The sequence below is a fragment of the Typha angustifolia genome, chromosome 14 (genome assembly GCF_048772165.1).
Source record: "Typha angustifolia cultivar Huaian chromosome 14, ASM4877216v1, whole genome shotgun sequence".
Lineage (NCBI taxonomy): Eukaryota > Viridiplantae > Streptophyta > Magnoliopsida > Poales > Typhaceae > Typha > Typha angustifolia.
Window position 1 is genome coordinate 10,157,986 of NC_133252.1, and position 15,288 is coordinate 10,173,273.

A 15,288-nucleotide genomic window follows, 5' to 3' on the forward strand; every position below is an offset into this window, starting at 1 on the left:
TGATACCTCTAAAAGAGATTTTGAACAAACTAGACCGGCTTTTAATTTTATTTATGGTACTAAATAAAATGCTAAACTGATAAGCTTTTTATCTAGTCAAAATAAATTGCTAATTAGATCATCACTTTTTAAAATAAAATACTAATTATATCAGTATTTTTATTAAAAGAATATACGTTGAATAATTCAGCAATTTATTAGAAAATGAGGGTGCACATAAAATATTAAAAAATTAAATATTATGTTATTAAAAATAGGAAACAAGAAAGATATACCTTTTTTATAAATTAGAATAACGTAATGATTCCTTGTAACTAAATGCAATCACAAAATATTATCGTAGTTCCTCTCAATTTTAAATTTTATATTTAATTTATTTTTAAAATTTCCTGATCCAAACTCGAATCTAAATTGAGTGCGTAACTATTCAGCATTTTTTAAATATAAAATGCCGAATAGTTTATCGCTTTATAAAATGAAATTTTTGGCATTTTCTCTAATGGTGAAACGTTGAACTTTGGTATTAAGTTTTACCTATGGCTACAATGTCACGGACCCATTTTGATTATTAAATTTAAAGTGAGCTTTGTTTAGATGAATAAAATATAAAATAGGGCTAGTTTGGTCAAAAACTCCCTTTAGAATGCAAAACCCAGAGTTGCAAAAATTCACCACTCAGATGAGATTATAGCTTTCCCAAGTCTGCCACAAATGTTAGCTACAACATCATTACTACAACTTTTTGGCAGAAATAACACAGATTACCTGTTACAATTGGGAGGGCCATGACTACTGGAATGCAAGGTGTTTAACCCTATTATCTAAGATAAGACGCCCAAACTGACTTGGGTTCATTGTGGAACAGCATGAACACCAGCAAAGTAAGCAAAACCTCAAATGGCTGGAGCACGTCTGAATCAGCAGGAGAGCAGATACACCTAACAGAAAAGGAAGAAAAATAAGTTCCAAAAGTATTGTCTTGTAAAATGCAGTCAGAGCTGCAATTAATGGCGACAGTGAGAATTACAACAAAGCTAAGGCGAAGCTAACCTCACAGAGATTTGATGAAACTTGTCGGTCAAAGAGCTAAAAGCAGGAATAAGGTATCATGTCTTAGGCTTGCTAGATGTTTGTGCACCGTCGTCTGAAACAACTGGAGAGTGCTTGCTTAAGCCATTTACAACTGCATCCGCTCCTTGCATGCTCATATCCCCGAATGATCTTTTCCTTAATAAAGACTCAGAAACGTCCATCTCTTTGGACTTCTCACCCTCCTCCTCTTTGTCTCTGTTCTCTTTCTCCTCCTCTTGCTGTTGTCCTTCAGAGATTGGAGGTGGGGGTAGCGGCAGATCTTGGCCACTCAGCCGGCAGTAAACTCTCTCCACAGTTTCAGTTATCTCTTTCCCCAAATTGTTACTGTCGAGTATCAGCTCCCACACTGCTTTTGAGGCTTTCTCAAGAACTGGAGGTCTGCATAGTTTGCAACATTTATTTAGTTTCAACAATCTACATGAGATATAGGGGTTGTCACACTACTATTGCAGTTATAATTGTGCATTACTGCAATGTCTACATTTAAGTTGGAGAGAAGTGTTCCCCAAAGTGTGTTGCCACTTTTCCATGGCAAGACAAAAAGGGAAATGTGAATTTCATACACATGTTATCCAGCATATAAAAAATCTAAAATGTCAACATGAAGGTCCCTTTTTTTATTTAATCAAATGATGCCCATTGAGTTAAACTAGAAGTGATGGGAAAAAATCATTCTGGTAAAATCCACCATTAGATTCTGAGAAAAATAAAAAGGTAAGAGTACTAAACAAATTCACTCTGATAACACCTCCCTCTCTATATAGTATCCAGATACTTCTAGTTTCCGAAACTATTAATCCATTCAGTTTTTTTAGCTAACTGAACAGAATATTCCTTGATGGCACCCCACATTAAATCAAGATCAATTTAAATGATATTTTATTGAATAATAAATAGACGAGAGGATCATCCTAAAAGTACCATCATAACTTTTCTCCCTTTTCAGCAGATACCTGATTATACATGCTGCTGTCCATGACAATTCTTGCAGCATCAACAGAGAGATGCAAATGAAATTACAAGTTCCACCTAAAAAGATTAGGAAATAGACAGAAAGAAACATCTTATGTAGATAAACAACAAGCATTCCAATTGTATTGCAAGTATAAGTCAAACTCTAGTAAGAACCAAAGAAATTAAGTTGGCACCAATGATGACTGTGCTGAAGGCATCTTTTAACATATTTTTAATAAAAAATTTAGAATATTTAGAGATATTTTTGGGCCTTCGGCACGCCGATATTTAATTTTTGGTTTGAATATATATATATATATATATTATTTTGTAAATAACCTATTTTATTAAAGATATTGCAATAGTCAAATATAAATATTATTTAACACATAATATAATTGAATACATTCATTAAAACGAATATTAATAATTAAACACTCCATAATATATTGAACACATAATAATATTCAATTAATTGATAATAGTTCAATAATTAAAATAATTATCTAGGTGAACGTAGAATGACGAGGAGAACAAAAGCTTCATTTGCTGTTACAACAATAATACAAGAATATTGTGTTAAGTACTAAAGTTAATTGATGATAATTGACGGAAATAGATTTTTTTTTAAAAAAAATGAGCTCCACATTGGCATGTGTCAGCATGCACCCGTGCCGGGCCAGCACAGCTCGACATGGCAGAGGCACAGCGCCGTGCCACCATCAACACAACCATTGTTGGTTGACACAACATTTCCTTTTAGAATGATGACCACCTTATCAGTCTTTAAATCGACCACTTTTGTGAATTTAAAATTACTCACTCCAATTCTTGCCGAAGTGCATCAAACAACTCCCTCTTAGTCTTTTTCTCTGCTCCAGGTGTGTTCAGAACTTTACTTTGTTCCACCATCATCATTGTATTCTTCTTCATGTCTTCCTGCAGAAAAATGCCAAAGACTTTTAAGACGAAATGAAACATTGACTGATAAAAATATTTTTTTGCAAAACTTCCTTGAAAGCAATCATGAAAGCAAACAACTTTTGTATTACAAAAGAGCATGAAACATTTAGAAACTGGAGCAGAATATTCTTGTTCACATCTGTCTAACCAATAGGCGCAAGGTGCAAATGGTTAGACAACTCTAATAAGAACTGTTGCAGAAATTACAGATGACACTGAGATGCAGGAAAAAGGAGCTTTGCAACTAACGAATAGAGCAAGGCTATTAATCTGAAGATGGAAACATACTGACTGAAATTTTCAATCATATTTATTAGGATGAACTGCAAAAAGAATGGCACAAGTAAACAATTTTTTATTTCAATAGTCATAAGGTCACCGGTTGGACGTCATGTCTGGAATGTGAAGAATAGTCCTTTGGCATAGCTACTGTTGGTTCATTGCTTAAGATGAGAACGCCATAAGTGTAGTGCTGCCTCCCATGGTCAGAAAAGAGAAAAAACAAGACTTGGTAAAGAAAATTCTGTTTCTCCTTTGGAAGGCTGAGGTCAAGTGTGAAGAAATATAACTTTTCAACAGAACACGTAAGGTGGCGTGTACATAAAAATGTAGACGAGTGTCATATTTCATTACTGCTTGTGTATGTCTAGCAATAATTGTAGTTAAAAACAATACATTAAGACTACAGTACTATGCCTTATGTAGGTTAAAGCCAAGGCAGTGTACGGAACATTACTGCTGCCTATGCAAGCACATAGACTGCATTTTAGAATAGTGTACATCACAATTCCAATTCGACTAGCAACATACAAAAGTTATAAGCATATCACTGAGGAACCAGCTCGAAACTCCAATAATTGTTTGAGGAATATTTAAAAAAAAAGACGCATAAACAAAATGTGTGAAGCAAATTCTGCATTAATTAATCAAGAGAAAAACAGTTATTCTTCAACAATTGCATAAATCAATGTATACGAAGTAAAGATATAACCAAAAGAAAAAAAGAAGAAATTTTTAGCATTGATTCCCTTACATTTGCTTTTATTTGAGCAATTATCTTCATCCTAATACCATCGATCGTGCCATCATTCATCAGCGACTCAAGCACGTCTTCTGGTGTCACTACATGCGAAGCCATAACACCCACACACAAAGATTATTCTGCTGCTCCTTCACATCGACCGTTTCATAAAATCCAAAACCCTAAGATGTCACCTGCATCAGCAATGACAAAAGATGAAAATTCAATGGAACCAGGATTGATTCCAGAAATTTCACGAAAAAAATAGTGAGAAGAAACCCTTCAACATGAAAAACATATGATTTTTAGAAAGATTTTTTTTCAAACAATATTCTAATTAAACAGAAATTAGACAAGATACTTGGGGATACTAGCTGAAGACTCAGAGTCCTTAGAAGTCGCGAAGGAAGTGAGTGAGAGAAGAACACTATAAGTTGTAATTCTGAGCCTCTAAAGGAAAATAGCTATCTTGGTTGAGGAATAAGAAAAAGAAATAAAATAAGGATTTATTCCAATTCTAATCAATATCCTATTCCTTCTCAGATCCAAATCCATAAACATAAATTTAAATAACAAAACAACTGAACTAAAGACCCAATTTACCAGTGCCCATCAGAATCCACCAAGATCCAAGCTTTCCCACAAAAAACCAATTCATTCCAAACACAACAAAACCCAACTGAGATCACATAGACCCACACGATCAAATTAGCCCCAAGCAATTCCAGAAAAAAGAAGGGGGAAAAAATATTAATCTCAGAAGCTTGCTTGCCCATGGTGAGCTAGTAGAAGGGAAGAAGACGCGGAGCTCAGAACAATTTCATCACAAAAGAACAGAAATTTAGTTCACAAAAAATTAAATTGCAAGCTTACCGTGGTGGTTTCCGATCGTCGGTGCGCAGAAGTCGATGGAAAGTGTTGGGTTTAGCACTGAAGAGGCCAAATGGGTTATTCGAGTTTCGGAATAAGTGGACTTTGTGAAACCAGATAAGAACTCAATTCCTCGTGTTGAATATTTCTTATCCCGAATCTTATCCGTCTTCACAACATTATGCTCAAATCGGAGCAGTCCATCCACTCTAGACAAGAATCGATCGTATCTTCATGCCACGAAGAGGAATGGTCAACTTTTAGAACTCGAAGCACGGTTTTCGAGCTTTCTACGACTAGCACTCTCAAATTTAATACCAAATTTAATTTACTATACAGATTATCGTTTGAATAAATTACCAATAAAATCAGTATTTTTATTGAAGAAAAAAATTAAACCATTCGGCATTGAGCCCGAAGCCTAAATTTGGATCGGACAAAAGGTTAAATTCTTCTTACATATAAAAATACTTAGTCCTCCTCAAGTTTTTAGCAATCTATTTTAGGTTTTAAATCATGACTAAATAATAAATTATTAAATAATTTATTTATAATATTATTTAAGATTAGAGTTGAATTCATAACCGAACGGTGTATAATGTTAAATTATTTAATTTCGAAGATAACAAAAATTTCTAATCGAAAGAAAAATAAAAAGACCAATTTTGCCAAATGCCCTCTTAAGTAAGTCTTAACCTCCCCATTGATGGCGAGACTACTCTTACTATCTCCCACTTCCCACCATCTCCTCCCTCCCAAATCTCTCCGCCGCAATCCCATCCCCGTCCCCTTCTCCGCCGCCCGACCTCCGACCATGTCGCTGGGCCCGGACGGCGAATCCGGAGGCTCCTCCCTGGAACATCAATCTGGCGGGAGCTACCCGGTCCCTGTGTCGCCTCCCTACCCGGCGCAGTCGAAGGAGGTGGAGCTCCGGCGTGCGATGACGGCGGAGGCTCGTTCCGGCGCGTACTCCGGCGCTGATTTAGTCTTCGAGGACGAGTGGCTCGCCGTCGCCAATAAGCCCGCCGGGATCTACTGCGAGACCCTCCTCTCCTCTCTAGGTTCGTTGTATGATATTGTAGTAGTTTCTTTATCCTCGCCGCTTGTGTATGCGTTCGAGAAGCCACCTACTCTATATCCAACTTGTAGTATCAAGCAACAGTTTTGCATCATGATCTGTTTGATAAGTGGACATAAGTGATTGAATGAAACTTAGTTTCTGCTACGTTTTCTCGGGTTGTAGATCTTGGAATTAGTTTGTTATGATGAAAATTTGTGCAAAATTATTCATGAAACATTCTCCTTGTAGAATTAAGCTCTAAGTAAGTCAGGTTTTGATAGGATATTTTCTGAAATGGAAGACAAGAAATGTTAAAATAAGGAAGTTGATGCTTCTGTAAATCCTTTTCTTCTTATGTTTTCAAATTGTTAATGGCGTAATGCATAGAGGTGAAATTAGAAAATGAAACAGTACTTATAATTCATCATTTTGATAAAACTTATCATTCTAATTATTGTTGATCTAAGCCCACCATTTCCTGTTGTGCTTTGCTATCATTAACTCTATCCATTGGATGTGAAGCAACATTTTTAAAACTTCCCTGGTTTATCATAGTTCGACCAGTGAGTCAGTAACTTGGTTATTTAGCCTTCTTTGTATGCCCTAAGCTCACTAGATATACTTATAGATCAAAACTATCAACGGTTCAGTTTAGCTCAGTAATCAGCCAGATCTTGATTCCAATGATTCGTTTAATATCTGGATATCAGCAGCATTTCATCTCATTTTCTTTTTCTTGATAACCAACTATATCTACTGGTTTAACAATATGCAGGGTCTGCAACAATCCAATCTGAACTTCATCTAGCTAATCGGCTGGATCGTGACACTAGTGGGCTCATGGTCATAACCAAATGCCACAAAGTTGCAGCCAAATTAGTGAAGGCATTTACTGATCACAAGGTAAAGAAGACATATTTGGCTCTCTGCATCGGGCGCGCTCCAAAATGGGAGAAGATTAATATAAACTCTGGCCATGGACGTTCCAAATTTGGTGCTTGGCGTGTATACTCCGCATCAGATGTAAGTCGAATACTTCCTGGGGGTTCTATTGTGAAGCATATGGCGACATCTTTTGAAGTATTGGGTATTAATGGTAGAGGAAAGTTAAGGGAACCAACTGATATTGATATGGATGAGGTTGAGTCAATTATAGTCCAAAAAAAGGGTGATGAGATAATTGGCGATGATGAGAAGACCGATGAGGTTTTGGTAAGAGCATATCCAAAGAGTGGTCGGACACATCAGATTCGCCTGCACTGCCAGTATTTAGGTCTGCCGATTAAAGGTGATGTTAAGTATGGTGGGGTTCATGAATGGAAGGGTGTAATTTGTGAAACCCATGCATTGCATGCAGAGACTTTGTCTTTCGAGCACCCAGTCACTGGTGTGCAGCTCTGCTTTCAGGCACCTCTTCCTTTGTGGACAAGCCAGTTAACTGAAAAAATGATGCTAAATTCATGAGATTATATTCTTTCACAGTTTAGGAGTCATTATGTAGAACGGTTCTGTTAATAGGTAGAAGAGCTCATTGAGATTTCTGGAGCCATCTTGATGGATAATGAATATTAAAAATACGTTTCCTGGAGAAAAAAATTCACCATAAAAAACAGCCAGTATGAAGTCACTGTTCTTTGATCGTGGAGCGATCTAGTGTTGTTTCTTAATGAGAGATGAAACAGTGAGATCAGCTCCATTTATCTTCCAGCTCATCCTTAAAATATATTACTGACCCATCTCTCTACAACAGGCGTAACGGAGTCTATTATATACTATGCAATATAGTGTTTTTATCCCAGTTTGAAACCTTCTTCTTTGGGCAAGTAATGGCAGAAGCTCTTCATTGTCATATTTCATGGGATTAATCTGTAGCAGAATGAGGATCATCATATTCTGCATCCTAATCTTCAGGATTAAGAAATAAGGATCAGATGCTGCTATGCTGGAGGCTTTGGAGCTCTACTTTAAATTAGAAAGTATCTTTTCCTAAAGAACTCATGGTTGAAGAACAGCTGTTCAGGAACTCCATCTCAAATGGTATATCTGAACTAATTCAGATGGGTGATGCAGCCCTACAGAGGTTATTCTTCACGAAGCTCCTTTTATGACAGTTAATTATGATACCACTGTGTTGTAATAATATGCTAACATCATAATATCCAGGTTATCAAATTTGGTTTTTGTTATTCTGTATTTCGATTTGGTGATGACTGCAGAAGTCATCCACTGGATCAGCACTCTTTTATCAATCTATCATCAATGAGAACAAGGCAAGTCCTTTTTGGGCTTATCAAAGTTTAGTTACTTGCTATTTATCAAGGATATGTAATCAAATTAGGTGCACATTTTCTTCAGTTTTGATAATAAAATTTTTTGCGATACTTGAAATTTGCAACCATAAGATGTATAAGATCATAGGGATGTCACATATATCTATAAATCTACAAATTTATGGTTTGACTTGTTGGGCCTTCAGCCCTTGCTTCAGTGTCCACTTTCTCCTTATCCAACGTAAAATAGAATGCTTTCCAGTCTTTGCAGAGTAAAGAAGTTGGGAGGCTTTTCTTACTAAAACTTCAAGTAAATGTTAGTGATCAGTCTGATAATGTTTTATAGTTGCAAAAAGGAGGAGAGAATTTGAAATGTATACTCTTTCGAGGGGTCTACATCTCAGTCAAAAGAAAAAAAGGAGTTGGAAATGGCTTGATAGAAGAAGATAAGCCCAAATATCTTGCAATAAGAGTCAATGCTTCAGATGAACTATACTTCAGGTGTAAGTAAATCATGAACATGTAAGTTGACCATAATAAACATTCAACTTATTTCTTCTACTAAAAACAATGGACGTTCCTTTCATTTCATAATTCTATCAACAAGTGGACTATTTTTAACAAATCATAGGCTAAATAACATGAAGTAATGTTATCCAGAAGCAAGAATGATAAGGTGCACAATATATACCAGGTTATCGACGTAGTAAAGGAGATAATCTCCGGTTAGAGAACGATAATTTTTACATTTTATATTCCAGCACTTCAAATGAAAAAAAAGAAGAAAAAAACTTGGCGTTTAAGCAATTAAACGACTCTCTTAGTATTATTATAGAAGTGCCACCTTGTCATTAGCTTTATCTCTTGCAAATGATGCAAGCACATCCTGGTCCCTGATCCATAAGACATGGACTTCCAGCTTTTTTGGGCCAAGTCCTCAGAACAAAGATGAAGCAATGATACTGAAGTTGTCAATGGAGTGTGAAATAAAACATCTTTCTCCAAGTTCACATTCAAACTCTTTGTTATACTTACAGCCCAAGGTACATAAGGTCAATGCTAGTAGTTTAGTATCAATAACTAAAAGTCATGATCCAATCACAAATGGTAAATTTTATAAGGGTAGGTGACTACCAAAATAAAAAAAGAGAGCCACCAAATAAAAGTATTCACCAAGTGAGTTTAAGCTAATTGTTTAGTCTAAAATTTATACTTTGTATTAGGAATCAAAACTTGAATTCTCTTATCTCTATGATATTTACAGTTTTAATGTTACTAAGTTTTGATTCTTTATGACACCGAATATATTCAAATATAGCATTTTATAGTTTATCCCTACTTGGTTTAACTCGATTTCAACTTACTTTCATGCATTTCAAACTAAAGCATTTAAATCTCTGTGGTCCATATTAAGTTAAAATTAAAGAGTAGGTTAAATTTGGAGCAAATTACATGCAAACTTATTGTATTCTTAAATATTTTTCTTTCCAAAATATATTGGATCTCTCTTCAGACCAGCATTGCGAACTCAAATATAGTAAAAATAAGAAAAGAAAAGATTAAAGGTCTATGGATAGATCACCATCACTAGGTTACTCAGAGATCAAATAGAGAGTTATTTGATTTGGTCAATGCTAAGTGAAAAATGTACTCATTAAAAGTAAAATATTAGAGAATTTGAGGGTTGGAAACATGAACGTTGGAGGCAAGTTGAGAAAAATTCAAAAAACGAAAGCAGTCAGTTTTCTTGCCTCCGAAGGCGCCGAAAGAAGTTTCCGAGGCAAGACCTCCCTTCCTTCCCTTCCTGAGTTCCTTCCCTTCTTAAACGCTGCTTAACGCCTAAAACTAAGCCATAATCTCCACTTTTCAGAACTTCTCCCAAGTGGGTTCTCTTCATACCACGTTCTTCTTCTTATTTTTGGCGCCATTTGGGGAATTGGATATGATGGGGGAGGCCGCAGTTCAAATCTTGATACCACTGGCGGCGGTGATTGGAATTGGGTTTGCTTTGTGTCAGTGGTTCTTGGTGTCCAAGATAAAGATTTCCGGTGAACTTGGGGAGGAGAATGGTTATGCTGACAATCTCATCGAAGAAGACGGGGAGGAAGAGGAGGAGGAGGGAGTCGACCGCCGTGTCGCGGTTGCCAAGTGCGCGGAGATACAGAATGCTATTTCCGTCGGTGGGTATTGCTGGTTTGCTCGCTTCCAACCTCCGTTTTGCAATAAAGTGCAGTTTTTGAAGTTAAAAGTTGTGACCCTTCGTGGTCTTCTTTTTGAAAGAAAAAAAATCACGGTTTGTTATTGCATTGGATTTATGTCCTCGGCGAAATTAGTAGAACTTTTTGTTATTCTGATTGATTCCTATTGATAATGTTCTTGGTCATTGAGATCATCCTTTCTCCTAAAACTACTCTGTTTCCTTGTAGAATGTATGATGACTTATAATTTAGTTGTTGATTGCTATTCTTTTGTGGAGCTTATATGTGGATAATGATCATAATGATCGGATTTGAGGGCTGTATTTGTTCTTTATTTTGATATTTAGGATGAAGCTAGCGTTATTGTCAAGATGCATCTTCTGATGCTTATGCATGTCCTAATAGATTACTAGAAGAACTTATCTTTGTATATAATGAATTGCTACCAAACTAACATAGCATGATGTTGATATTTTATTTCCAGGTGCAAGATCATTTTTATTCACAGAATACAAGTATCTTGCTATTTTCATGGTCATTTTTGGCGCAATTATCTTCCTCTTCCTGGGATCAGTGAAGGGTTTTAGTAAAGAGAGTGAACCATGCACTTACACTAAGGGTAGACTTTGCAGGCCAGCAGTGGCAAATGCTGTTTTCAGTACAGTAGCTTTCTTGCTGGGTGCACTCACCTCTGTTCTTTCAAGTTTTCTTGGGATGGAGATTGCGACGTATGCCAATGCAAGAACAACACTAGAAGCAAGAAAAGGAGTTGGAAAAGCCTTCGTCACAGCTTACAGGTCTGGTGCTGTGATGGGTTTTCTTCTAGCGGCAAATGGTCTACTAGTTCTATATGTTACCATTAACTTATTCAGCTTGTACTATGGAGATGATTGGGAAGGCCTTTATGAGTCGATCACAGGTTATGGCCTTGGTGGTTCCTCAGTGGCGCTCTTTGGAAGGGTTGGAGGAGGCATATATACAAAAGCAGCAGATGTTGGTGCTGATCTAGTTGGCAAAGTTGAAAGAAATATACCTGAAGATGACCCAAGAAACCCTGCAGTAATTTACAAAACCAAAACCTTTTTAATCTACATGTTGGCAATTTTTTGTTGTATATTTGTGATGACCATCTACATTTCTGTACTGGTGCAGGTGATTGCTGATAATGTCGGTGATAATGTTGGAGATATTGCTGGAATGGGCTCTGATCTCTTTGGATCTTATGCAGAATCCTCTTGTGCAGCGCTATTTATTGCCTCAATTTCTTCATTTGGCATTAACCATAACTTCACTGCAACCTTGTATCCACTGATTATAAGCTCATTGGGAATTCTTGTTTGCTTAGTCACCACTGTAGTTGCAACTGACTTTTTCAAGATAAAAAGGATTACTGAAATTGCACCTGCATTGAAACGGCAACTGGTCGTATCGACCATTTTGATGACTGTGGGCACCGCTATCGTCAGTTTTGCTGCTTTACCTGCAAATTTCACTCTATTTAATTTTGGAAAAGAGAAACCTGTCAAGAACTGGTATGTGTTTCATTATTTTTTGTCATGCCAGTTATACTAAATCATCTGATGCTATAGTAAATTGTAATTTAATCTTCTTTACTCCTTTGCACTGTAATGACAGGCACCTATTCTTCTGCGTTTCAATTGGGCTGTGGACAGGGCTTGTTATTGGATATGTTACCGAGTACTATACAAGTAATTCTTATAGGTAAGCGTTTTCTTGGGTTGGAATAATATTTTGAATATATGTCCTAGAGTGACCTATGACTTCTGTTTCTTTGAAACCTTGCAGTCCGGTGCGAGAAATTGCAGATTCATGTAGGACTGGTGCAGCAACTAATGTGATATTTGGACTGGCTTTGGGGTATAAATCTGCCATCATCCCTGTATCTGCCATTGCTGCAGCAATTTATGTGAGTTTCAGTTTGGCTGCCATGTATGGGATTGCAATTGCTGCCCTGGGGATGCTTAGTACAATTGCTACTGGTCTTGCTATTGATGCTTATGGTCCCATAAGTGATAATGCTGGTGGAATTGCTGAAATGGCTGGAATGAGCCATAAGGTCCGCCAGAGAACAGATGCTCTTGATGCTGCTGGTAACACCACTGCTGCTATTGGCAAGGTAGGATCTCCTATAACATGGTGCCAAACTATTTGCTTGTATGATATAATTTTCTAGGACATACTCATCCATCAAAGAAATAGAGATGTCATCATCTATCATTATCATAAAAGCCTATCTCCAATAATATGGGATTTTCTAGAACACAGTCCAGGAATAGTTTAAGCTCATGCAATCCAGGTTCAACTCTTCTAGAAAATTTTCTAGGCATGGAATAATTTAGAATAGAAGAGGGAGTAAGATGAGAATTTTGTTTCGGGAATTTTGTCTTCTTCTTTAAGTTGAAGTTAAGTCAAACAGGCAAAGAAAGATTAATTCCAGAGAAGAGAAGCAGATACAGAGTTGATAAAACTCTTCTGCCATTGATTAATACTGCAGTTTCTTCCTTGCTTTATCTTGTCTTGACAATATTACATCATTCATCAGGGGTTCGCCATCGGTTCAGCAGCTCTTGTATCTCTTGCTTTATTTGGCGCATTTGTGAGCAGAGCTGGAATAGAGACAGTTAATGTATTAAGTCCGAAAGTTTTTATTGGACTGATCTTTGGAGCAATGCTCCCATATTGGTTTTCTGCCATGACAATGAAGAGTGTCGGCAATGCAGCGCTGAAAATGGTGGAAGAAGTTCGCAGGCAATTCAACTCAGTTCCTGGGCTCATGGAAGGGAGGACAAAGCCAGATTATGCAACTTGTGTTAAAATCTCCACAGATGCTTCTTTGAAGGAGATGGTTCCTCCTGGTGCTCTGGTTATGGTCACTCCATTGATTGCTGGAACCTTCTTTGGAGTGGAGACTCTTTCTGGAGTTCTAGCTGGCTCACTGGTTTCTGGTGTACAGGTACACTGCATCATATTTCAAGAACTTTAATTTATTGTGACATTTTTCTTACTTCTTCTATATTGGCTATCTATCCATAAAGGATTGTTGCATTCTCTTATAGTCTTATTATTATCTTCAATTCCTTGCCAAAGATATTGATCAAACTCTTGTAGGTGGCTATCTCGTCTTCCAACACTGGTGGTGCTTGGGACAACGCAAAGAAGTACATAGAGGTAAATATTTTCGTCATGAAAGTTTCATCTGTTAATTCTGTGAATGAGTTTTCAGATTACAGTTAGTGTGTAGGCCTATAAATATAGAGTATTGAAATCAGATGCTACTTCTAGCTAATGCAACACTCCAATTTTTGGTTTGAACTACTTTCCAAAGCCTGTTAAATTTTTTGTACTAAAACATCATTTGTCTGCTGAGCTGCACATTCATGCTTTAAGCAATATTTTAATCACTTGTCAAGAAACTTTTTTTAATAATTTCATTGCATGTAATCTTTTGTTTTCTTTTCCTGAGCATCTAATTAGAGACTTTTTATTCTCACCAGGCAGGTGCTTCTGACCACGCAAAATCACTAGGTCCCAAAGGATCTGATGCTCACAAGGCTGCGGTGATCGGCGACACAATCGGGGACCCTCTGAAGGATACATCTGGACCATCCCTGAATATACTGATCAAGCTTATGGCTGTTGAATCCCTGGTGTTTGCTCCCTTCTTTGCAACCCATGGGGGGTTGCTGTTCAAGTGGTTTTAATTCTATGACTTTTGGCAAGCTTGGATGGGTTAAAAATTAAGCCAAGAAAGTGATCATGGAGTTAGAAACTTCACTTCTTTGTGGAGTCCACTGAATGTGTAGATGCTATGTATATGTAGTCTCCCTCTTTCTAAATGCATAGAGTATAAATAAATCTGACAGCATTTACCTTCTATGTTGCCACTTTGTAGTAGATTTTGCTTTGCTGAGTAGTCTTGAAATGGATGCATCTGTTTCTTCCTTGTGTAGAATAATTCTAACTACTTGCCGGTAACATTATGTTTGTGGTATATTACATTGGATTAGAGCAAGGGTGCTTGACAATGGATTATATGATAATAATGCAGCAAACAATTTCCATTAAGGGGACATTTGGCTTCATGCATTTAGAAAACTGCGTCTAGACATATAAAGTGCAATATAAAAACTAATCTTTTAGTTTATAGATATCATAAAGTATTCTTTTCAAGCACTAAATTGAGTTTATATTCTGTATCTTGACAAAATGCACTCACTATGTTAGGATTTTAATTTTTAATTGGAAAACCAAAAGATAACAATGATTTTTAATTGGAAAAATTATTTTTAAACTCAGGGTAAGAAATCACAGGCCTATCCAAGGATCAAACTGAGCACTAATATGAATCTAGCTTGAAAAGTTACATGTCTCTGATTGTGAAATAAATGCTTTATGTACAGTAATATGAGCAATTATATATTGATGTAACTTTGCTTGTTTTGCTTTTTATACAATCTAGAGGATGGTATATGAAGCCACGGTAGAAGCTGCAATAGCTTTTGATGATTTAGTAGCTGATGTACTGAGAGGCATTGGATTCTACCAGAATCAGGAAGGCACATCTGATTGTAATAGAGCCATTGTTGCAGAAGAACTCTTTGAAAAGAGATAGACAAAGTTTCAGATGTACTGATGCACTGAAAAATAAAGGAAAAATGGCCCATTTGTAGAGCGAGCAATCCTGGATGAGCTTTATTTGCTTTTTTTAATGTATAATTTACTTTATACGACTACCACAATAATGACTGTTTTTTTTACAATGACACTATGTATGGTTCTGGATGGAGAATTTTTATACTGAAGCTCCAGAAGTATAAACTGATGAAGAAAATATTGCTG

General features: G+C 36.6%; 3 protein-coding genes across 3 annotated transcripts; 2 read left to right on the forward strand and 1 right to left on the reverse strand.

The window, feature by feature from the left end:
• Positions 1-658: 658 nt before the first annotated feature.
• On the reverse strand, positions 659-5,169 carry LOC140776628 (uncharacterized). Its single transcript, XM_073120390.1, has 5 exons — positions 4,904-5,169; positions 4,043-4,224; positions 2,870-2,985; positions 1,051-1,470; positions 659-938 (listed from the first exon to the last, which is right to left on the reverse strand). The coding sequence occupies exons 2-4, from the start codon at positions 4,145-4,147 to the stop codon at positions 1,107-1,109; spliced, it is 585 nt and encodes a 194-aa protein (XP_072976491.1). The 5' UTR covers positions 4,148-4,224; positions 4,904-5,169; the 3' UTR covers positions 659-938; positions 1,051-1,106.
• A 426-nt stretch (positions 5,170-5,595) lies between these two features.
• Positions 5,596-8,275, forward strand: LOC140775900 (RNA pseudouridine synthase 1). Its single transcript, XM_073119390.1, has 2 exons — positions 5,596-5,961; positions 6,736-8,275. The coding sequence occupies exons 1-2, from the start codon at positions 5,607-5,609 to the stop codon at positions 7,422-7,424; spliced, it is 1,044 nt and encodes a 347-aa protein (XP_072975491.1). The 5' UTR covers positions 5,596-5,606; the 3' UTR covers positions 7,425-8,275.
• A 1,771-nt stretch (positions 8,276-10,046) lies between these two features.
• Positions 10,047-14,448, forward strand: LOC140776627 (pyrophosphate-energized vacuolar membrane proton pump 1-like). The gene is made up of 8 exons (XM_073120389.1): positions 10,047-10,410; positions 10,913-11,487; positions 11,581-11,960; positions 12,064-12,150; positions 12,235-12,565; positions 12,992-13,402; positions 13,558-13,617; positions 13,944-14,448. Exons 1-8 carry the CDS (start codon positions 10,173-10,175, stop codon positions 14,148-14,150), a joined length of 2,289 nt encoding a protein of 762 aa, XP_072976490.1. The 5' UTR covers positions 10,047-10,172; the 3' UTR covers positions 14,151-14,448.
• Positions 14,449-15,288: the final 840 nt, after the last annotated feature.